Here is a 26,598-nt window from a genome sequence, read left to right on the forward strand (position 1 = left end):
GTCAGAAACAATGCTCAGGTAGGCCGTGGCATTTAAACGATGCCCAATTGGCACTAAGGGGCCTAAAGTGTGCCAAGAAAACATCCCCCACACCATTACACCACCACCACCAGCCTGCACAGTGGTAACAAGGCATGATGGATCCATGTTCTCATTCTGTTTACGCCAAATTCTGACTCTACCATCTGAAGGTCTCAACAGAAATCGAGACTCATCAGACCAGGCAACATTTTTCCAGTCTTCAACTGTCCAATTTTGGTGAGCTTGTGCAAATTGTAGCCTCTTTTTCCTATTTGTAGTGGAGATGAGTGGTACCCGGTGGGGTCTTCTGCTGTTGTAGCCCATCCGCCTCAAGGTTGTACGTGTTGTGGCTTCACAAATGCTTTGCTGCATACCTCGGTTGTAACGAGTGGTTATTTCAGTCAAAGTTGCTCTTCTATCAGCTTGAATCAGTCGGCCCATTCTCCTCTGACCTCTAGCATCAACAAGGCATTTTCGCACACAGGACTGCCGCATACTGGATGTTTTTCCCTTTTCACACCATTCTTTGTAAACCCTAGAAATGCTTGTGCGTGAAAATCCCAGTAACTGAGCAGATTGTGAAATACTCAGACCGGCCCATCTGGCACCAACAACCATGCCACGCTCAAAATTGCTTAAATCACCTTTCTTTCCCATTCAGACATTCAGTTTGGAGTTCAGGAGATTGTCTTGACCAGGACCACACTCCTAAATGCATTGAAGCAACTGCCATGTGATTGGTTGGTTAGATAATTGCATTAATGAGAAATTGAACAGGTGTTCCTAATAATCCTTTAGGTGAGTGTATAGTATAAATGTATAATGTGTTACTTAAATATAACTCAAAACCTTGGGAGCAAAGTGGTCCAGTTATTATAGCGCAGATCTGCACACACACATGCAAAATTAATGTGACCAGCTGCGCTGGCATAAGGGGCGTGACATACAGAAACGCCCCTCCGGTGCTGCCTCTTCCCATTGAGCCAATGGGGGCTGCCTGAAAGAAAACTATAGCGCTTGTTTTAACAAAAGACATCTTTTGTAAGAATCATGCGCAACTTAATAATAATAATAATAATAATAATAATAATAATAATAATAATAATAAACTTTAATGTAAAAAATATATAATAAGTTTGGTAAACATCTTCTATGATAAACGACCCAGAAGAATGTTATTGTATTAAACTTTGAAAAAAAAAACTAATCAAAACTATTGCGATCTATACCAGTGGGCTACTGAAGTAGATAATAAACAGAATCAGAGAAAGAGACCAGTCGCCGCTTCTCTGCCCCTAAAGGCAGCTGTAATCAAAGTGAAGGCGCACCAGGACGCTGGCAGTCATGCTGCAAAAGCCGCTGCCACCGCTGTCCTCTGTCTCCACTGCAGTCCCATAACCCCTCTCTCGCAGATGTCTGTCCATCACAGAGACTGCAGACAGGAGGGGATCGGCGCGGGTCAAAGGCAGAGCTATCAACAAAAGACGGCTCTGGGTTGACCCGTCAAAAACCCGTGTTACAACACATGCATATGCACTGGTGGTGGACTGGTATGGGCCGCGATGTCGCAAAATGGTGCCAACAATGTCTCGCCTGCACCCAGGTAAACCAATTAAAATCCTGAAACACCTCCAGCCCATACCCCAGGGGACGTGTTTGAAAATTATATGTTAACACAAAAGCCATTGGAAATGTTAATATTGTCAACGAATGTGCACACTGGAATATAAAAATATAAATGGGATGATTGTATTTGCATTTTGACTTAAATAACGCGTGCATAAATAAAAATGCAACTGTGGGATTATATTTTACAATTGGATAAAGTCCACTATATGCTTCTATACTGTTCTTGTAACTCTATTCTCATTTCACACATTCTCAAGAGACTTCAAAATGAAAATGTGAATTACAGTAATTTGTGACCATGAGGTTTACAATATTTGTGACTTGATTTCAAACCAATTTCAAATTAAGTCAGTGTTTGTTTTACAACTGTCCACTAAGTGATGTAAACATTTGGCATCAGACATAATGCATAATGGTGGTAATAATAATAAACCTAAAAAAAAAAAAAGTGTGTGTGGACTATAATGACAGGAGTTTTCATTGACTAATATTAATTAAAACTAATAGATTAAATTACTAAAATATGACTAAAACTGACAAACATTTTAGTCAAAGGAGTAATACTAAAACCAAATCCAAAAGAGCTTCCAATTTTTTTTTTTTTTTTTTTTTTTAATAATAATAATAATTAACACTGCAGCCGGGATTGCTCTGCAACTACTGCTGCCCACATTCTCGCAGCCGAGGCGATTCCACGCTGGGGTGTCCCCCAACAGATGGACTCTGACCAGGGCACACATTTCATGGGTAAGATTATGAAACAGGCCTGTCAGCTCCTTGGTGTGAAACAGAGGTTTCACATCCCCTACCACCCTCAGAGCTCTGGCCTGGTGGAAAGAACAAATCGCACTATAAAAGAAAGCTTAGCAAAGGCTCTGCTCACAACAGGTAAGGGCTGGACTGTGTCCCTCCATGCCATTCTTTTTAAACTCAGAGCCCCTGTAAATAAGGGCACCCAACTTTCCCCTTAAGAGCTCATGACAGGGCAGGGCAACGCATCGCATCTCCCATCTGACCTCTGGGGATCTATTGACTCTAGTGCTCCATTTACAGATGATCTGAAACAATATGTACGGCACCTCTGTACATGGCTACAGTCCATGTGCTTCCATGCACAGGAGCTCCAAAACATGTGCGATCTCAAGTCACACACCTCGGAACCACCTGAGCTTCCTCCTATAGGCTCCAATGTAATGGTCAAAATAATTCCTGATAGACCAGGCCTCAGACCCAAATGGTCTGGCCCACACACAGTCCTCCTCACAACAGACTTGTCTGTTTGTATCAATGGACAGGAGGGGGGGATCCAGATGGAAGCACTGGTCTCATGTCAAAACATTTTTGAAAAACTAAAAAAATGATTCTGAAAATAACATCTTCTGTCTCTCACAGGAAGCTACCGTCACAGACCTGAAGTATATCAAATAACACCTTTTTGTCTCCCCAGATTTAAACCATCATGAGATTCCTTCTCCTCACATTGCTGAGAGTTGGGGGATGTTTGGGTGGTTAAAAGGGACATCGGGGATATATGTTGTTTCAAGGGATTTTGTCAATTTTAATAATCTATGCTTTGCTGATATGCCTGAAATGCGTAATAATTTGTGCTACGAAGTCCCTCACTTCCCAGTCTACCTCCACAGTCTCTGCCTGCCAGTCTGTCCCCCTCAAGTCGAGAAGTCTGCATGAGGAGGGCATAGACTGCCTTTAACATTATACTAACAACACAAAATATTCCCCTCGTGGCACTGCACCATCAATAGCAGTGGGATGCCACAGCGCATCGTGAGTCATCAATGGAATGACAACACTGAGTACAATATCACTCTGCCTCAGAGCATAAGGTGGTGTCCACGCAGGGGATGAATGCACACATACAGCCGTCCGCACAAATTACATTCTAACTTCTTGCATAGGGTCATATTTTCCTTTTCCCTTTTCTGCGGTTCCTCTACCGCTTGCTCTCGGAGGACCAACAGGAGGGACTGAAAGATCTGAGGTCTTGTCAAATTTAAATACAATAAATGACATATCGGCATATATGAATATGTATATATATTTCCTTGAATGGAATATATAAAATGTTATTGTATAGTTCTATCTGTCTCTCTCCACCTGCACACCCACTTTTGTGGTTCCACGTGCAAAACACGTCGAACCACTCTCTTCCCCCACAGTCCTCTGTGCATCCCAGAATGCTTTGCAGAGGAAACGGTGATGTCACCCCTGGTATTTGGTACCCCTACACTCCAGAGGAAGTAGAGAAGCGAGGGCCGAGCCAATCCACATGCACATCCGGGACACTGCCCTATGCTGATTGGACATTATTCACCTTTTGTTTAGAACTGTATAAAAATGCAAACCCGGAAGAGATCTGTAAGAAAGCCGTTTGAACACGAGTTCACTCTGGTTTTCTTCCGGGCCGGCCTGATTAAAAGACTTCTTTACCATTTGCAACACAACTCCTGCGCTGCGGTTTTCGTCAATTTAAGAGGGTTTCTTCATGTGATATATTGTAACAATTGTAAGCCACCCTAGATAAGGGTGTCTGCTACAAAATTGAGTAATAATCATAATAGATTAGTAAGAAATTATCTGCCTTTTCTAAACCCACTATCTCAAAGAATATGGTTTAAGATGTTCCTCTATATTCTGTTTAATCATTTTTTCCAACATTTTACATTTTGTGAGACTGATTGGTCTGTAATTTCCTGGTTCAGTTTTGTCCCCTTTCTTGTGGATTGGTATGACATTTGCTGTTTTCCAGTCAGTTGGCACATCCCCTGTTCTAAGTGTCATTTGGAATATTTTACTTAGCTGCCTATAAATAATTTCCCTAATTTCCTTAAGTGCTGTTGGAAATATACCATGTGGCCCAGGTGATTTGTTTGTTTTAATTCTGCTAGTCTGCTAGTATCCTGATCTCTCTTAGGGTTTGACTGGACTGTTTGTTAACCTGTGGCATGTTATCAATTTTTTCTTTTATAAAAAACCTCTGTGAAATACTCATTTATATAATTTGCCACATCTTCTTCATTTTCCAAGATACTTAAATTTTTGCTCTTTATCCGTTTCACTTCCTCCTTTATTGACCTCTTGCTGTTATAGTATGGAAAAAATACTTTGCATTAGTTTTAGTTCCAAGAGCTATGTTTCTTTCTATTTCCCTATTTGCTTTCCTGATCCCTTTTTTTAAGATAGTCTTTGTATTTTGTTTAGTCTCTGTCCCTTTTGTATGCGCTATAGAACATTTTCCTTCTCTTGATATTGTTTTGCATACTTCTATTAAACCATTTTGGCAAATGTTTTTTGGTCCTCAGTTTGCTAAGTTTTGGTACAGATTTCTCCTGAGCCTCGAGTAGTACATTCTTAAAATATAACCATCAATTTTCAACTTAATCTGTATCCAGTGTGCTCCAGTCTAACTCTTCTGTGCCGCCTCATGCCTTCAAGGTTTGCTTTTCTAAAACTGTAGATCATTGTTTTAGACTTGTCCTTGTTTTTTGAAAGTATGTCTCAAAGCTAACCATGTTGTGATCACAGTTTGCTATTGGTTCTCTAACTAGTGTGCCTCTGACTCTATCTTGGTCATTTGAAAAGATCAAGTCAATGCATGCACTCTCCCTGGTTGGTTCCCTGACAAATTGAGTTAGAAAGCAGTCATTTACCATTTCAACCATTTCTATTTCTGCTTCTTTAGTCCCAACCAGGCTTTCCCAGTCTAAGTTTGGGAAATTGAAATCCCCCATTATAACAGCCACATCTCCTTACTACATGCAGTCCTGATAACATTGTGCAATGCAACATCTTTCTGAATATCTGAGTTGGGTGGTCTGTAACACACTCCTACCATTAATCCTCCAGATCTTTTATTCAAAAGATTAACCCACAAAGATTCTGTTTTGTTACTAGGATCTAATTTGAGTTCTTCTGCCTAAAAAGTCATTTCGGACATATAAAGCTACCCCACCACCTCTTTGATATTGCCTGTCCCTCCTAACCTGTGTGTATCCTTTCAACTTGTATTCATCCCCATCATTTTCTATAAGCCATGCTTCCGTCACTGCTACAACATCATAGTCACGCGCCAGCACTGTGATTTCTAGATCTAACATCTTGTTCCTTATACTCCTGGCATTGAGGTACAAACCTTTCAGGACTTTTCTACTAGCAATTTCCATTTGTTATCTTTCTTTAGTGGAACATCTCCCATTTTCAGAGCTCCCTGCCCCACTGGTCCCTAGTTTAAAAGATTCTCAACTACTCTGCACATACACTCTACCAATGCTTTAGCCCCCCCTTCTGTTTAGATGTAGACCATCCAGTTTGTACAGGTCCCATCTATCCCAGAAGAAAGACCAATGCTCCATAAATCTAAAACCCTCTTTCCTAAACCAAGATTTCAACCACATGTTGCCATGCACGTGGTACCAGAAGTATTTCGGAGAAAACTACCGTGGAGGTTCTGCTCTTTAGTTTCTTTCTTTTAAATTTGTCTTGTAGAACCTCTGCCCTACCTTTTCCTATGTCATTGGTTCCAACCTGTGGTTCCAACTTGTGGTTACTACTTGTGGAATTAGTAGTAATAAATATTACTCAATACCCATAATTGTCTGTATGTATCCAAGTCTGTGACGACTTACATATGGGTATTGAGTAATATTTATTACTACTACTTCCACAATATTGTGTTTATGTATGAGCCTCATGGTCCCTGTAAGGTCAATAGCATAGAGGTGTACACTATATTAACGAGGAGGAATGCATTTGGCATGCACTCAAATGCACTGCACAGTCTGGACAGATACCAGATGTAATTATCTGCATTGTAAAATGCTTACAATGGAACATAGATAAGAAAGTGTGTATGAAGTTTCCAAAAATGCTAACTGTTTTTCAATCTGAGCTAAGGATCATGGGATATTGCCCATTTTTGTTTTTGTCAGCACCTTACAGGTGGCACATAAAATGTTAGTCACTAAAGAACATGTGCTCTATCCATGCATGACATTCAACTTGACCTCTGACCTCTCCTTCCAGGTCAAATGTGATTTTCTTTAGCATTTTTGGGCTACAGTTTTCAAAAGCCATCACAATCAACATACGTCATATCATAAGGGGCCAAATGTGTTCCTCTGAAAAAAATGTTTGAACCATGACCCTTCCTTTAGGGTTCAAAGGTCAATTATATGTTGTTTTGCCTAATAACTGCTTTCAGATTGCTATTCAGAATGTATAGAAAACCATAAGTGGTCTATTTGAAAATGTCCTTGATTTTGATCTTTGACCTTCAACATTTCAACATTTTACCACTTTCACCTCTATAATGCCTCACGGAGAGGAGATGATCCTGGATTTGACCTTTGACCTTTCATTTGAAGTCAAATTCACTAATTTGATGTGAATTTAGTGAATTTTAATTCTCAGAGAAGCAAGGCACAAAGCTGCTATATGATTTTATATTTGTAAGGAACATCATAAGTTTACTGCGAAAATAGTCCAAGCACCCTTAATCTTGACCTTTGACATCCCCTTAAAGGTCCCTCAATACTTAAAAGTATTGGTCACACTTTACAATAAGGTACTGTGATTTCTCATTAATTAATATATGAATACCACAGGATAAACACATGAATATGTCATGCAATTCATCTGAGTTCTTATGTTAATCACATGTATAACAGGGTTAGGCTTGTATTCTCGTATTCATCAGATACTCTTTTAAATGGTCTTAAAACTGCCGTTTTACAACGCAGATGAAGTTTCTAGAAACTTCTAAATCTAGTTTTTATTTTTTATCTTTCTTCTGCAGATTTGTTTCTTTCTCGGTTTCGTTATTATTTTTCCCTCTTCTTCTTCAGCTTATTATTCTCATTTCCGACCACTTTCTGTAAACACATCTCCTCCTACAGTTTTTCAGTCATCAAGCTGACACTTTATACACTGTTTGTACTACATCTGAAAATGTATGCTATTGTTTTTGGTGCTGAATGGTGGCCAAGTTTATCTTGGGGTGACCAAGGACCCCAACTTTTGATAGCAAATAACTACTGATTGGTTACTTTTTAGCACCAAACTTACAATTGAACAGTAACAGTAAACCATAGATTCTATTTCTGCATATACAGTTGACACAACTGTCATCATTTTGGCTCTGTATGCCACCACAATGGATTTCAAAGGAAACAATCAAGATGTGCTTTAAGTGTAGACTTTCATCTTTAATTTGAGGGTTGTCGCATCCAAATTGGGTGAACAGTGTAGAAAATACACTAATTTCTATATGTGATCTCCCCAATTTTAGGAGCTCAAAAGTAATTGGACAATTGGCTGCTCAGCTGTCTCAGCTGTTCCATGGCCAGGTGTGTGATATTCCCTCATTAGTTCAATTACAGGTAAGCAGATAAAAAGTCTAGATTTGATTTCAAGTGTGGTATTTGCATTTGGAATCTGTTGCTGTTAACCCTCAATATGAAATCCAAAGAGCTGCCACTGCAAGTGAAGGAAGCCATCATTAGGCTGGGAAATCAAAACAAACCAATCAGAGAGATAGCAAAAATATTAGGTGTGGCCAAATCAACTATTTGGTACATTATTAAAAAGAAAGAGCACACTGGTGAGCTCAGGAACACCAAAAGGCCTGGAAGACCACGGAAAACAACTGTGGTGGATGACAGAAGAATTCTTTCCCTGGTGAAGAAAAACCCCTTCACAGTAGTTGACCAGATCAAGAACACCCTCCAGGAGGTAGGCGTATCTGTGTCAAAGTCAACAATCAAGACTAGACTTCACCAGAGTAAATACAGACGGTTTACCACAAGATGTAAACCATTGGTAAGCCCCAAAAACAGGAAGACCAGATTACAGTTTATAGTGTTATGGCATGGGCATGTATGGCTACCAATGGAACTGGTTCCCTTGTATTTATTGATGATGTGACTGCTGACAAAAGCAGCAGGATGAATTCTGAAGTGTTTAGGGCTATATTATCTGCTCAGATTCAGACAAATGCTTCAAAACCTATTGGACGGTGCTTCACAGTGCAGATGGACAATGACCCAAAGCATACTGTGAAAGCAACCCAAAACTTTTTTAAGACGATGAAGTGGTATATTCTATACACTGAAAATGGTGTTTTGAAAAAGAAGCTGATGCTAATTTGCATAATTTAACAAATTTATCAAATTCTAATATTTGAATGACACTTTCTTTTTCTCCAAACAGGTAATCCATATAAACAAAATAAAACATCCCATTGTAGTTTAAAATAAGTTATCTTGAACAGTAAACATGTCTTTATTTATTTTTACAAGCACATGGTTTATGTATAGGCCCTAGGTCATGATTTTACTTTCATGAAACATGTTAACCTTCCAGTAAAAGTACCTTACTCATAATAAACTGTATGTGCGGTGACGTGTGCATGTTAACTTTAATTTGTATTTTATTCTATACAGAAAAAGTGTCAGAAATGGCGAATCGGTGTAAAACCCCCTTGATGAATAAACCTTGATGAATGTTCAGTAACATAAAAAAAAAAAAAACGATCATTGTAACCGATAGCTCTTTAACAGCTGTGATATGACAATCAAAGGCAAACCATTGTGTAAAACTCAGTTTTATTCATGAACATCAAATCCAACATTTACATAGCACAAATGTAGTACTTAAATTGAAATATGATCATAAAACATTAATGTTATTGCTATAAATAACAACACACTTTTTCTAAACGCGCACACTGCAGTCAAAACATGAATAACTTATATAGCTTACAATAAGCAAAAAGCTCAAAAACGGCATATAATAAGAGAATGAAACAAGTGTAAACATAAATATTGGAAAAATGCTCAAAAGCAATATTTTATAGTTCAAAGTATTGTATTTATAAAAACATAACTGTACACTAAAGTAAACATTTTCAACATCGTGGTAACATTGTTTTCAACATACACTGCTTTGATTCACTGTAGCTTTGTATTTCAATAAACTATTTACTATATATTTAGCCTGCATACCTGACAGCTCAGGACAGTCCACACAGGACACATTTCTCCACTTTCCCTGCATGAACTCATACCTCATACTGCATTTTGGCAGCCCTCTACAGGTCCACGAAAATATAGCATTGCAATAAATGCTCCTCCGCTGATAATGTCCATGAACCATTATTTTGAGTGCAATGTGCCTGCGTTAGTGTACTCTATACTACGTGCAGTAGCAATCGCATATTGATCAGTAGTGTAAAAGCACTCAGTGCCATATGGACCTGGCGCTTCACTTGCAATGTTTTCACAACACTGGCACAAACCAACGAATCATCACTGTCATTCCCAGTATCACTTATGCCCCCTGAATCACTCATGTTCATATACACAGCTCTCCATTTCGAATCCATGTTTATTCGTGGGGTAATTACTGTATCAACTCAATCTGACTACAGTTTTAAGAAAACACCTGTAATGCTGTACAATGCGTGTGTTTTTTAAGGACATGAAAGACTGCAGACAGGTAGAGATTGCCACTGACTGTATTGTAAATGGAAAGCAGGATTTATGATTTATATGTGAGTTATTATGTATTTAAATGACTGGTCAAAATAACCCAATTTTGGCTATTCTAGGTAAATGTGTTAATAACTTATTTATTTTCATGTTTATGCAGTTAAAATGTTGTAGACATGTTTAGTACATATATTTAGGAAAAGTCACGAATGGGTATGGAAAGTGTACTTAGGAACACAGAGTAATTCAAATTTAATCGTTCTTCCACCTCCCTTCACTTTTTATGGCCTCTCCCTATGCTCCTCCCCACTACACCCGCCATTATCACAATAACCCTTTACTGGGTGTGGTTACACGCTACATTATTCAAACATTGTCAATGTCTATTAACAAGAGAAAAAAATCTGTGATTGTCATGTCCAGCGCCAGAAGACTAACTCTACCTCCTCTCCACTCTCCTTCCTCCAGAGCCCGCTCCTTCTCATCCCTGGCCCCTAAATGGTGGAACGACCTGCCCACCGAAGTCAAAACTGCAGAGTCCTTGACCTCATTCCGGCACTTACTCAAGACGCATCTTTTCCGACAGTACTTGTAATATTAGTCCTTTTATTATGCTTCTTGTGTCTTCGATTTTGTTTTCCTCCTTGCTCCCTTTCCTGTAGCCCTTGACTGTGACCCTACATCTTGACAGCACTTAGCTTTTACCGTCCAGGATGTAGGACCTCACTTACTGTACTTGCCTGTGTAAATTGTAAATTGGAATTTGTAAAATGTATTTTATTTTGAATCTCTATGTTTTAGTTAAATTGAATTTGTAATGATTGATGCCTTTTACTTAACTATATTTTTGCACTTTGTTTTGCACTTATGTTGTAAGTCGCCCTGGATAAGGGCGCCTGCCAAGAAATAAAAATAATAATAATAATGTTATATTTCATCCAGAAAAAAAAAAAAAAACGTGGAAATCTGGAAATGTGCGCCTGATTACCCTTTTCTTGTACCTCTGCAGATTACTAAAAAACAAATGAGAGTGTGTTGCTGACCACACTTCAGGCACTCAGGGGAGAGGGAGGCTGCACCCATTGTGTGAATACCATTAAATTACATTATTTGTCATTTAGCAGACGCTCTTATCCAGGACGACTTACATTTGTACCCATTTATACAGCTGGGCATTTTACTGGAGCAATCTAAGTGAAGTACCTTGCTCAAGGGTACAACAGCACTGCCCCACCTGGGATTTGAACCCACAAGCTTCAAATCATGAGTCCAGAGCCCTAACCACTACTCCACAGTGCTGTCTATGACCACCAGGCGTAGGAGAGCTGGCCACTCCCCAGCTTCCTCCAGGGCTTCGATGACGTTAACTTAATTGTGATCGCCTTCCTACTGATTGTCTCTGCGGATTGTCACTGCACGCCATTCACAAATCGACAGACTGAAACACCGTCCAGTTATTCATAAAAAAATTATAAAATCGTCTGCTACCGTTCCAATTATTATCCTTCAGTTTATTTTTAACTAGTCACGGCACTGCACCGGTGTCCTGTGAAATCCAAGTTTTTAATACACTCGGATATTAACTGTAAGCAGTCATTGTTTCTGTACGTGGATTTCACTCCATGCTGCTAATAAAACTGTAATTTCTTCATCACCTGGGCCAGATGGTATATTTCCAACAGTACTTAAAGAAATTCAATAAATTATAAATATATTATAAATATATATTACCACCAACAAAAAATCGAAATTACATTTAGAACAGGGGATGTGCCAACTGATTGGAAAACTACAAATGGTATACTTATCCACAAGAAAGGGGAGAAAACTGAGCCAGGAAATTACAGAACAATCAGGTCTCACCTGTATTACTTGTAAAATTGTGGAAAAAATTAGACAGAAAATAGAGGAGCATCTTAATAAAAAACATATCCTTGGAGATGGTGAGCATGGGTTTAGACGAGGCAGATCATGTCTTACTAATCTATTAACGAGTTTTTTTTTTTTACATGCAACAGCAGCTGTAGATCACATGATCACATGAAAGCAAATGATATCATGTACTTAGATTTTCAGAAAGCTTTTGACAAGGTTCCGTACCAAAGATTGATCGTAAAATTGGAAGCTGTAGGTATGTAGGGTAAAGTAAATGGATTATGACCTGGTTGATGTATAGGAAACAGAGGGTGTCAATAAGAGGAGTTGCTTCTAGAGTGAGATTGTTAGTGGAGTTCCACATATTTGCAGATGATACTAAAAAAGTTGGCACAGCAGATACAATCTTGGCAGTAGGGTTGGCAAAAATACAGATACTTTGATACAACCACGATACCAAATTTCAGAAACGTTTCCAAGTTATGCATTCGGTAATATTGAAGTATCGGAGCACTGTACTTGTATTATGAAAATTGTGGGATTGCGTATTTCATTTAACAAAAAAAAAAAGGCTCTCTGTCCATGCAGTGACACCATACACCTCAGGTGTAGTGGCGCCCCCATACATTTTTCATAGGGGTGGCCAGATGGGCCATTGTAAATCTTGGGGTGGCACTGCTGAGATTTCGGATTAAATACAACCACCGCACCTGCAAAATGTGTCTCCTTCATAAAACAAAGGCAGCACTGTGGAGTAGTGGGTGGGGCAGTGCTGTTGTACCCCTAAGCAAGGTACTTTACTTAGATTGCTCCAGTAAAATACCCAGCTGTATAAATGGGGAAAAATGTAAGTCACCCTGGATAAGAGCATCAGCTAAATGACAAAAATAATAATAAAACAACTGTGTGACGAAAACGAAAAATAAACAGTTGGATTGAACTTCATATTTTTACATATGAATATCACACAACATTTGCACGGCAGCAACACTGCATTCAGTATGTATTTTTATTTTTTCAAAACAAGCACATATAGGCTACATAAACATAAACCAACAAACTGTGTAAACTGGTGTATAAATCGGTATGCACATATGCTAGCAAACACAATTAAAAAACAAACAACCAGTTATAAAAATAGCATAACATTAAAATTTAACACGCAATGCTAATAAATAAATAATAATGTGAAAGCACTTTGAAATGGGTTTGACTGTGTGTACAACTGCATACATCAATGCAGGAATGCGCTTTTCAACACTGCAGTGCATTTACCACAGACTGCATTTCAACAGTGTGAAACAACGACAGGTCTGTTTATGTTGCATTTAGCAACCTGGCAGTGTCTTTATTCAATGCAGCGCTGGGTGAGGGGCATCTTCAGTCCTGTAGATACTGAATTATAGTGCCAACAGCAGTCAGCCTATCGCCATCCCTGCACCCGACACAAAATAATTAGTACATGATCAGACAGTGACTGATCAAGGCATTGATCCGGAGACCTTGGTCTGCAACGAGATCAAGAGTGAAATCCAACGGAAAGTTAGGAACTTGCAGAGCCGATGAGAGGACAGGCAGATGAGAGCTAGATCAGGCGTGATTCTTTAATTGTGTATATTTTGTATCATCTGCTAATAAAATAATTATAATAATATATGAATATATATGTAGACATTTATGTGTTTCAGCTCTCAACACGGTACTACTTATTTCACAATGACTGGGGTGGACTGGACAATTCATTAGGTGACGACCATACTTGTGTGTGCAAAGCATCAGGGGTTAGAGAGTTTGGATTGCAAGCAAGGTGTTTGTGTTGTTTTGTTATAACACAATGAAGACTGTTTCCATCCTGTGTGTAGTTTGTTTTGTTCACTTTTGTTTTGGCCTTCATGCCAGTTTACTTTGTGTTCCTTCATAAAAATGTAGTTTTTGTTACCTGTGGTTCTGTCTTTGAGCCTCAATTCCCGGCCACCCCATCACACACACTTTTGTGGGGCTTCTTCTATTAATTCAGCATTGAATACTTTTTCAACAGTAGTTGGTACATCTGTTAACCTTGTATGTATTATAGAGGTGAACTCATTGTTAGAAGTCACTACTGTATTACCACACTTGCCACGAGTACTGACGTGTCTTACTTGTACCTGTGTACAGAAGTCAGTAGTATTTACCCATTTTTTTAAATGTAAAATTAAATCAGTAGGATCATGCTCGCTGTTAAACTCAGGGTGATGAATCTTCTTGTTTAAAAAGTATTTACCTTAAATCAGATCAAATCAGAATAACAGGAAGAAAGTAACCAAACAATTTCTCCAAAAGTCATGGACCATAATATGCATTAGGTAATGAAGATGTATAAGTGTCAGCAGTTACCTTTGTTTTTTGTTTATTCTTCTCTCCAGTACTGTGGAGAAATTTATTTAATTGCACGGCATTTATTTATTTACACCAGCCAGCAGTGAAAACGTGTATTTTCCCCTATATTTATATATTACATATATAATGAAATATTAATAAATAAATAAGTAGATATGTACAGAGCACCGCAAATTATGGTTAAAAAGCAACTTAATCCTTATACTTTTATTTTAATGCACGTTCGACCGTCGTTCATCCCTCTTCGACTCCCAAAGCGCAAGTTGCGTTGTGTTGCCAGCAGCTGCTGCTCACGTCACACAGGGATCCTGCCTCGCGCCTGCGCACTGCCTCCACACCGTCACTCCCGGAGCCAAGAGAATCAGCCAAAATAAAATAAAATCGCATTCCTCAACGCTAATCGGTGTTGTGAAACTACTGAAACATACATTTATGAAAATAATAACTGAAGAAAACATAATTAGATGGATGTTATCAAGGGAGTAGTATATACTATGTATTGTGGACTGATCAAGTTTATGTGTAAAGACTTTGACATTAACGTTTTAGCTACTTTAACTGCTGACGAACAACTTTGCTATCCACCTGTCTCCTGTCGTATCGATTTTCTGGTGGAAAATATGCCACTCATGCTCCGTTTCTCCCATCTCTTTGTATATCATATTGCTACACCAGATTGCATGATTGTTTAATGTCAGTCATGTTAAATTGTGTTTACTGGCCCTCACGTCTTAGGCGTCTACCTGTATTATAAGTGTTATTGCCACCAGAGCACTTATCCGCCCGAGTATTTCAAAAAAGCCTTCAATACGGGCCAAAATAGTATCCGCCGATAAACTCCTCTGCTGTCCTCCGTATTGTGCGCACAGCAGCGCATACAGACTCAATTGCTGTTGCTTTGGTCTGAATCTGTGAGAAACAACGCCCCATTCATTTGAATATACCAAATGGAAATGTGTCATTATGAAATACTGCCATGAAATACTGAAATGTGTCATTATGAAATAGTGCCATGAAATTCTGAAATGTGGCATTATGAAATAGTGCCATGAAATACTGACATGTGGCTTTATGAAATAGTGCCATGAAATTCTGAAATGTGGCATTATGAAATAGTGCCATGAAATACTGACATGTGGCATTATGAAAAACATAATAAAAAAAAAATACTATTTATTTATATATTGACCCATTTATATATTTATTTATATATTTATTGCCTTATTTATTTATTTGATAGCCATATTTATTTATTGACTCAAACGGCATTCCATAGTGTCTCCGCTCTGCTGCAACATTCCACTCTGAATATTCGGTGCCGGTCCGCGCAGCTGCCATTTCTGGCCAAACGGTGGACTCGCACCATTTGACAATGTTAAGTGGTGTAGTTCACACAAATCGATAAAAATGTATCAACTATCACATCCAAACGTTAGACAAGGGTCTTGTACTATGATAAATGTGGTCGTTATTAATATTTTTACTTTTATTACGTTTTAAAACATCTGTTTAATGACGATAGGTACAGAAAATCCAAGATGGCGGATTTGAAAAAAAAAAAAAGACATATTTAATAGGGTTAAAGTCACAATTTCATTTTTTTGGTATTGCACATATCTAAGTTAAGGCATAATCTAACCATTTAAGTGTATAACAGCTTTAATTATTTTTATTTTATTTTTTTATTTTTTTTAAATCGATCAACCACAGTAATTTATAACTTATTACATTCAACGAATTTACAGCAAACACCGTATAGGTATTTAATTCAATTTTTTTGTAAAATAGAAGGACAGATATAGGACAAATATGATTGATTCAGCTATATCTAAAGCCATATTCATAATATAGGCCTAGGTAATGCTGCTCGATTTCGTTTTTTATTTTCTGCCTTTAAGAATCTTAACCGACATGGCTTTATCTAATAAAATGTTACACAGTATAAATGAGTTAACTTTACTATACCCAGTATTAATATTGTTTAACAGAATCAACTATGGCTCAAGACTGTGTAGATATATTTGCCTGTTATTTACTGTATTATTTTCTGGTCTGTATAATGACTGATGTGTGTTACATGCATGTTCTGTATATCAAATAAAAGGACATTAAATTCCCATATGGAACACATTTTCAATATATTATGAATCTATGCAATAGCAATGCAGTAAAACGTAAAACATGAATGTGCCTATTGACCGTTACTACAACAAGCCAGATTAAACCAGTCACGGAATGCTCTGTGTTATGTTGGCCAAAGAAATTACCAAATTATACATTAGTGTTATTAGCTACCTGCACTCTTGTTCTGAAAAAAATGTCTGAATGATTACTGAATTCCCAAAAAAATTTCTTAATACTATTATACTTGTGTTTACTGCTCCGGCCCATTTGATCTGGAGTAAAGATTGTGTATCTTTATGAAATGCTAATGTATGTTGTGTGTAGACTTTTTTTCTTTTTTGGCGTGGTATCAAATTGTTATCGAGTATCGTGAAATTTAACTGGTATCGTATCGAAGTTCAAAATTCTAGTATCATGACAACCCTGCTCGGCAGCACAGGTTATTCAAAGGGACTGAGATAATATTCAGGTGTGGGCTGACACCTGGCAGATGAAATTCAATGCGGACAAGTGCATGGTATTACAAGCAGGTAATACAAATGTCCACTATAATTATACTATGGGAGGAATAGAACTGGAAGAAGTCACACATGAGAAAGACCTAGGAGTTTATGTGGACTCCTCACTTTCCCCATCCAAACAGTGTGTGACTCCCCAGAGATGTGGTTGAAGCTGACAGTTGGGAACATTCAAAAATATACTGGATAGGATCCTTGGATCACTAAGTTATTAATGGACACCAAACGAGCATGACGGGTCGAAAGTCCTCCTCTCATTTTTAAACTTTCTTATGTTCTAAAGTTCTTAAACATGTTAACCTTCCAGTAAAAGCACCTTACTCAACTAAACTGTATGTGCGGTGATGTATGCATGTTAACTTTAATTTGTATTTTATTTACTACATAAAAAGTGTTGGAAATAGTGAATCTGTGTAAACCCCTTGATGAATATACCCTGGTGTTCAGTAACATAAAAAAAACAACCCCAAGCTTTTGGGGGGGTTCTGTGCATTTAGCAAAACATTCCAAACAGCACATGTTTTTCTAAATATTTGTTTTGTTTTACGTTTCCATTATATTGCACAATACTTTGCTGTAAAGATGGCAGACAAAGAAACAATAAAACAGATATAACACAGGCATGCTGGCAAATGGGGAATACTTCTCTTTCAGAAGAAAAAAATATATACTATCAGTGTAATCATATATTTTCAAATTGCATTTTTTAAATGTAATCTGGTCCAATGCCTCCAATACAAAACAACTTTTATTTAAGTAATGGGCAGAATACAACTAGTAGAACAAGTAGAACCACCTCATCACTGCGTGTGCAACAACAAATTGATATATTTATTATTAGTGCAGTACACACAGGTATCAGAGACTGAACACATTGACTCGTTCTTCCGCCTCCCTTCCCCACTTTTTTCCCCTGTCCCTATGCTCCTCCCCACCACACTGTCTTTACCATAATAAGTCTTTATTGGGTGCAGTGGCACGCTACAATATACAAACAGTGTCAATCTGTATTAACAAAAAAAAAAGCATGTGATTGTCACATGATATTTTGCCCCCCCCAAAAAAAAGTCACATCCCTGCTTTTGGCACTATTGAAAATAAAAGTAGTGCTTAAAATAAGTTTGACATGTATTAAGTATTTTTGATGATCTATAATTGCTAGAGAAAGCCTGTACATTAAGAAATTAATTACAAGTGAAAAAATATACACGCAGGGGTACATTTAAAAATTTCTGCTCTTCCTGAACATATGAAAGCTACATAACCTTGTAACTAGCACAGACACAGACTTTTTGATATTAAACGGCTCTTTAGGAAAATGTGCATTGTGAATTATTATGACTATGAATATTATTTTTAGTATCACTATTGAAGCTGAAAGAGATTTGAACAAGGATATTCTAATCTTAAACCATTATGTCATATCTCAGCTATAGGTCACAACAAGATCACATCCTATGACACATTACTTTCAGTAAGAGCAATGTCATGGTTGAGTACCAAGTACTAGTGCAGTACTGTAATACTGAAGAGGCTGGGGCTAAAAGGGTTAACTAGTTTCAAGCTCTAAAAAACCTGTTTGAGGAATTAAAGATGTGGAGTGCTGTGTGAATAACTATGACCTAACTCTGTCCTCGTCTATACTTAATGTTGTCTGTATTTGACGTTCTTTATATAAAACTAGGATGAAAGTATCCAGACTGTCTGTATCATACAAGGAGTTGTTTTTCTCTGTGGTTCTCAAGAGAAACTGTCAAAAATATCCTCAGACTGCTCTCTGTGTTACGAGTTATAATAACGGACAAATTCCATGTCTGCCAAGCAACAAGATCTGTAATAGGTCCTAAAGAGACTGACATGTCTGAAGAGATTGGCAGAAAGTCCGTTGCGGCATGTACTATATCATATAAACATATGTGTGTGTGTAAAGTGCCTTTAAGAATCTGCTGTCATAGAGACCGCCTCTGTGATTGCCATTCTTCCAAGCTGCTTGTATGCAATAAAATTCTATCTTCACATACTTCTGGTTCATCAGTCTGACTTATTAGAAAAATCCATACACAGATAAAGGTGGATTCCACAATACAATAAATGTGTACCAATTTTCATATTTTGGTAAGGGTTACAATATAAGCTAATACTGTTTTTTCAGTCTATCCTAACATTTTGATTTTTGTTTTGTATTATTGCTTCATTGCACTCCCTGGAGGAAGATAAGTCAACATTTACACTTTTTCAGTCCTTTTAAAGTCTTTTCATTGGGAAATTCTTCTACCTACAGTGAGGGAAAAAAGTATTTGATCCCCTGCTGATTTTGTACGTTTGCCCACTGACAAAGAAATGATCAGTCTATAATTTTAATGGTAAGTGTATTTTAACAGTGAGAGACAGAGTAACAACAAAAAAATCCAGAAAAACACATTTCAAAAAAGTTATAAATTGATTTGCATGTTAATGAGGGAAATAAGTATTTGACCCCTTCAACTATAGTACTTGGTGGCAAAAGCCTTGTTGGCAATCACAGGTCAGACGTTTCTTGTAGTTGGCCACCAGGTTTGCACACATCTCAGGAGGGATTTTGTCCCACTCCTCTTTGCAGGTCCTCTCCAAGTCATTAAGGTTTCAAGGCTGACATTTGGCAACTCGAACCTTCAGCTCCCTCCACAGATTTTCTATGGGATTAAGGTCTGGAGACTGGCTAGGCCACTCCAGGACCTTAATGTGCTTCTTCTTGAGCCAATCCTTTGTTGCCTTGGCTGTGTGTTTTGGGTCATTGGAATACCCATCCACGACCCATTTTCAATGCCCTGGCTGAGGGAAGGAGGTTCTCACCCAAGATTTGATGGTACATGGCCCTGTCCATCGTCCCTTTGATGCGGTGCAGTTGTCCTGTCCCCTTAGCAGAAAAACACCCCCAAAGCATAATGTTTCCACCTCCATGTTTGACGGTGGGGATGGTGTTCTTGGGGTCATTCCTCCTCCTCCAAACACGGCGAGTTGAGTTGATGCCAAAGAGCTCGATTTTGGTCTCATCTGACCACAACACTTTCAACCAGTTCTCCTCTGAATCATTCAGATGTTCATAGGCAAACTTCAGACAGACCTGTACATGTGCTTTCTTGAGCAGGGGGACCTTGCGGGCACTGCAGGATTTCAGTCCTTCACGGCGTAGTGTGTTACCAATTGTTTTCTTGGTGACTATGGTCCCAGCTGCCTTAACAAGATCCTCCCATGTAGTTCTGGGCTGATTCCTCACCGTTCTCATGATCATTGAAACTCCACGAGGTGAGATCTTGCATGGAGCCTCAGACCGAGGGAGACTGACAGTTATTTTGTGTTTCTTCCATTTGCGAATAATCGCACCAACTGTTGTTCACCTTCTCACCAAGCTGCTTGTGTAGGTTCCAGCCTTGTGTAGGTCTACAATCTTGTCCCTGACATCCTTGGACAGCTCTTTGGTCTTGGCCATGGTGGAGAGTTTGGAATCTGATTGATTGATTGCTTCTGTGGACAGGTGTCTTTTATACAGGTAACGAGCTGAGATTAGGAGCACTCCTTTAAGAGAGTGCTCCTAATCTCAGCTCGTTACCTGTATAAAAGACACCTGGGAGCCAGAAATCTTGCTGATTGATAGGGGATCAAATACTTATTGCCCTCATTAACATGCAAATCAATTTATAACTTTTTTGAAATGCGTTTTTCTGGATTTTTTTGTTATTAATCTGTCTCTCACTGTTAAAATACACCTACCATTAAATTATAGACTGATCATTTCTTTGTCAGTGGGCAAACGTACAAAATCAGCAGGGGATCAAATACTTTTTTCCCTCACTGTAGTAGGTCTGATAATTTCTCTGATCTTTCAGAAGCAAAAGTGTCTCGCAGGTTTTATCAACCTTGCAAACTGGATGAATTCTGAAAATAACATGAAATAATAAACGTTATGTATTTGAATTAATGTTTCTGTTTTTATATTTTGTAAAGGAATGAAACAAAAATATAAGAAAAAACAAATACACATGCTTTTAAGTGTTCTTTTAAAATCTTGTATAATAATGTATACAATCCATCACATACCAGGGTGCACACTATAAAACAGAGGTGTCAACAAACATTATTTTGCAGGTCCAAGTAAGTCCCAAGTCTTTTTGCTTCAAGTCCAAGTAAGTCCCAAGTCAGTATTAAGCAAGTCACAAGTAATTCCGAAGTCAGTTAATCAGTTAACCAGTACACAAGCGTATTATTGTAAAAAGAAAACAAATACAGGAGAGAAAAAATTATATAATACATTAGTCTATTTATTCATTATACCATAACAATACAACTTGTCCTCATCAGTAAGGGAAAAGTCAATGTTTATATTAAAAGGAAATAGTCATGCTGCAGTGCATACATGTGCTAGGTATGGATCAATTCAGTACTGTCTGAGATATTTTTGTCTTGTAGGCATGGCAGTATTCCAAAACACAGCAGCATAAACAACCACTTTCTCAGGTATCTCATCAATACACACAATCACCTACAGACAAGCATAAATATTCTACTTACCATTCATGGCTGTGGAAAAGAGTAATCCTGATTCTGAATTTGCCTGGTTAGCTCTCAGTCATCTGCAACACACACACAAATTCACACATTAATAATGTATGGAGGGCAGAGCATGGCATCTCCCTGCTGAACTGGGGGAATATTACCCCTTCCATCCCCCACCTCCACAAATACAAACCCACCCACCACCCTGACTGCCCTAACCTCACAGCCACCACATACTTCAGACAGCAAACAATGTATCGTCTCAGGCCTGAAGAAGTCCAAGTCACACTCATAAATACAAAAAGCCCTCAGTGGCTAAATAGTGCTACCAGAGCCCATTGGCACATCCTGAAAATGCAATAGGGCACAGTTTCACAGGCCAAGGCTCTGGGTACTCTTTGCCTGAACACAGATATTTTCTCAAAATAAGTATCACCAAGAAATCATAGTAATTCAGTGCATATGTAACAGAGGTAAAAATGACCTAATTGAATTGAATGTGAATTCCACCAAAATTATAATCCATTGTATAGTTATTAAATGTTTTTGTTATTAGGCTTCCATGCACAAAGTGCTGGAAGCCTATTGTTTCTGTTAGGATTTTTATTAGGGGGCCAAGCAATGAAGTTGCTTGACAACCTTTTGTAATTGGTAGGATTATTATTATTATTCCGCCATATATTTCAAATGACCATAAAATGAAAACTACTGGACAGAATCTCACCAAATTTGGTATGCTGCAGGTCATACGCCTTATCGTTTGGTGCCAATATTGGATTAATGACAATTATTAGACAATATTCAATTATCTTCTTCTCCAAAACCGCTAATGGGACAGATTTGAAACTTGGTGCATGACTTCGTGTTATGACCTATATTCAGATTTGTAAATGTAAGTTCATAAAAAAAGATTTATAAAACTAAATTTGTCTGTACTTTCACAAACTTCATCTAATCCACTTAAATAGCACATCTCTCAATCACAGACAATGACACCACTTGTAGGGACTTCCAGTAGAGACCACATACTCTGAAACCCAACCATCAACTTAAGCTTTCAGCAGGATTTGATCATAGGTACTCAGACACATGCAGGTGTTGACATATACAAGATACGAGAACATCTCTTAGTTTTGCATTTTGTGCCTTTACCCACTGCACCACTGGGAGCTTGCTATTAAGGCTTGGATTTATAATAGAGTACATTTATGAAGCGATACATGTTATACATTCATGTGGACCTGAAAAAGAGAGGGAGCTGTACTACCAATACAAATTTAACTAATAGTAATCTTTACAAATATTGAAATAATTAACATTTTTATATTGTCCATGTATTTGTTGTAAGAATAAAAAACTTTAATGTAGTATATTGCACAAAATATATCTTGTAATATATATGAATAACATATACCACTCATAAATATTCATATTACACACAATTCCACCACAATAGTACACATATTATATCACACTCACATATTATGTCACACTCATATTACAAACGATAATGTCATGATCTAAATACTCCCTTCTCACAGACATAGGATAGTTTTGTGATATTTTGTTTAAAGTTGGATATGGCTCAGACAGTAAGGTCACTGCACTATGGCATAGAAGACCTGGGTTCAAGTTCAAGTCCACCGTGGCCAGAACAGAAAAATATGTTAAACATGATATATTTCTACAGATGTGTTTGGCTGCTTATAGCTTTAATAGTTTCAATATTCATGTACTAGCATTATCATATTGTAGCAGTTCTGATGACATGTTATGAAAGCTTGGGCCATTTGGCCTTAGAACACTGCACTGTGGTGTATGAGACCTGGGTTTGAATCTCATCATGCCTGAAACCCTAAAGTCTGCTACATATGCCTCATCTGTCTACATATGCTTGGTCCCCTACTATATATATATGTATGCATGTATGTATAATTTGTTTTTTTGTTTTTTTCCCTCCTTCCACCAAAACGTCTAATGCCCCTAAAACACTCATACATGCATGAAAACTCAAGAAACTCGCAAGTGTTGTAGACACATCTTATACCTACAAATGCAGTGAAAACTACACGTGTCGGTCACATGGTGCCGCCGCCATGTTGCGATGAGTATCGAAATTGTGAAATGCTACAAAAATCTTCTTCTCCAAAACCAACGGACACATGCATATGCCACTTCATACACATGCATACCTTATGCCCTACTGTTACGCTTGTTCATCAGAAGTTGCTTGGTCTCACGTTTTGTCCGCCAGGCTGCGTTTTCTGATTCAAGCTTTGGTGCCTTCTACTCCATGACACTTATACCCACTGTGGCACAAATTGGTATGCATGACACTAGTACAGAGTACTACCAAGGTTGCCCCAGTGAAAAAAATGGGTGCCTTTGGCCAATGAAAAGAGAATTACGTACCGCTTTAGATACATTACACATTTCCTGCACATTGGAATACAGTACACACATGAAACTCTGCACATATGTTTATGGCTATGCTTTGAACATAAAACCAAGTAATTCAATTTGTGGGGTACTCGGTTAAGCCGCAATGTTGGATTTAACATGTGTCCGCGTGCAAAAATGAAAACAGCTACTATTCCGGAACTGTAAAGCCCAGTGACCTGAAACTTTGCATGTCTTACATAGATATTGCTATCTATCACGTCTGCAAGTGACTGCATTCAAAAACAATGCAAAATACGCTTATTTATTAAAGCATGAAATTGACCCCACAAAAATAAGCAAAATTCAAAAACTCACCAAATTGTGTTAAATTATGTCACTTATGACAGCAAATATCTTCAGAACTATAGCCTAATGTACTTAAATTGTCAGTGATTAAATTAGTACAAAGATCTGTCAAAGTTGATGAAGCCAAGTTGACAGGACACAGAACATGGCTGCTGTACACCAACAAAAATGACAGCTTCACATGTCAGCCACATCATGACATTCCTTATGTAGACCTCTACCTCCATCATGTGGCCAAATGTGGTAATTGCATTCTGCATCTTGAACGGCACAATGAAAACTTCACATATATGCTAGAATTAAGTGGAAAATACAATGGTACCTTACATAATTGATACATGCAATCAATAAATTAATATTATACTTCACTGACATTGAAATACACACTTCAAGTGACAAAAGATTGGAAACCTTAAATCTATACAACATTGGATTGAAATTGAAAATAACACATTTAATAACACATGCATTTAAACTACAAATGCCTGCTGAAATCTGAAACCTACTGATACAGCATGGAAGCCTTAAAAGTTGCATGCAACTTCTAGTTATTATTATTATTATTATTATTATTATTATTATTATTATTGGCAGACATCCTTACCTAGGCGTTATCTATTAGCGGGTGGGTCAATGTTGAATTACGTTGCTACAATGTTGTGGCAACATTGTGCGTTAGCTGGGTTATGTGTAGCGGTGCAGATTAAAAACAAACTGTGACGCACTGGCTAAAAAACTCATAGTGGTTACATTTATCATTGGAAGCAACTAGCAACTAAAAATAAGCTGTAACTGTTCATTGGAAATCAGCTGTTTCCACTGCTATGTTGGAGTTTCTATGTGAATGCAAGTCTCCTGTTGTGACACCCGAATTCATCAATAACATCAACAGACATGGTGTGCTACCCATAAAGACTTTCTTCTGTCATAGTGGAGCGCAAACATGTTTTAAGTAGTTTTAGCTCACTGAACATAGCACATTACATGTGACATAACCTTCCGAATTAATAAGTACAGTGTTAAGCCGCCCACTTTAACATATCTGCCTGATTGGGCTAGCGGGTGTGACACAGTATCGGAGTTCCATGTGCCGGAGCTGCAGGTTCGAGTCCCACGTGGGGAGCTCTGTCTGCGTTTATTGTTTTCAAAAGTGCCATGGCACCATGCCTCCCCCCTAAATACGCCACTGCTGGTCATGTAATGTTGTGATATAAACGCCTATTACAATTTTTATTATCATCACTTGAAAATGAACAGTGATGTGTACATCAGTACAAAGTACATCATTTTAATATAATTCGATGCCATCTACTGTAAAAAGCAATAAGTACAAAATTGATCCTCGGTGTCTCAAGGTGCAGTACTGACAGTAGACCCTGCGGTGCAGCGCACCTGCACACTAACCATATCTCTCCAAAGATTGTGTGCACTGTGGCCACACTGACAAATATGACAATATGTAATGAAGAAACCAGTAAACCAGTGTTCAATGTTTACACATACATGTTAAATATATGATCGTGTTACACAGATATATTTACACATATTGTACCATTGTCTCAATTGCATTTCCATACATACTCTTTACAGTACACATTTGTAATATGTCCGTCTGTGTGTGTGTGTGTGTGTGTGCGCGCGTGTGTGTGATCTGACCACACAAACCTGCTTTGTGTACTGTGTGTGTGTGTGTGTGTGCGTGTGTGTGAATGTAACGTATTGTTACCACTTCCACTTCGTATAATATGCCTGGGATAAATGCAAAATTTAATCTGTTCCGATTATTTTTCTAAGATTATATTTGTTTCCAATCCTAAATGTATCCACTACATTGTGCAAGTTTGCCTTTAACAGATTATTTATTTATTTCATCCAACCAGTGCAGTGCACAAACCTCATATACTGGCTTGCAAGATACGCAACCATATATGCCTGTACATATTCCATAAATATCATCCAGATGTCTCCATGCTTTACCTGTTCGTGTAAATATTAATAACTGCAATTATACTGTATGTTTACACTACAGCTGCTTTGACAGCAGTGTCACTCAATGCAGTGTTCGTCCATATAGAGAGAGATGCATTAATTTTTGAAAACCTGATATGTCTGAACTTCGATTATAAAATGCTTACATTAGAAACACATTCAATCTGCAATGAGTGCATTACTGCACGGGTTTCTAGGGTATAAATACACTGTAAGAAAGGATACTTACATGGGTTTCTAGGCGGTATCTGGGTGTGAGCGACACTGAATGCTTAACT

The 26,598-nt window shown here is 38.0% G+C and overlaps 1 protein-coding gene across 5 annotated transcripts in view; it reads right to left on the reverse strand.

Moving 5' to 3' along the window:
• LOC136738487 (intersectin-2) overlaps positions 1 to 26,598 on the reverse strand; it is a 235,780-nt gene that overhangs the window by 197,977 nt on the left and 11,205 nt on the right. For all 5 annotated transcript variants that reach the window (XM_066698568.1, XM_066698407.1, XM_066698655.1 and 2 more), the window contains exon 3: positions 21,599 to 21,660. In XM_066698568.1, the coding sequence (XP_066554665.1) occupies positions 21,599 to 21,605 (7 nt within the window). In that variant the 5' untranslated portion in view covers positions 21,606 to 21,660. The remainder of the gene's footprint in view (positions 1 to 21,598; positions 21,661 to 26,598) is intronic.

The sequence above is a fragment of the Amia ocellicauda genome, chromosome 1 (genome assembly GCF_036373705.1).
Source record: "Amia ocellicauda isolate fAmiCal2 chromosome 1, fAmiCal2.hap1, whole genome shotgun sequence".
NCBI classification, from domain to species: Eukaryota; Metazoa; Chordata; class Actinopteri; order Amiiformes; family Amiidae; genus Amia; species Amia ocellicauda.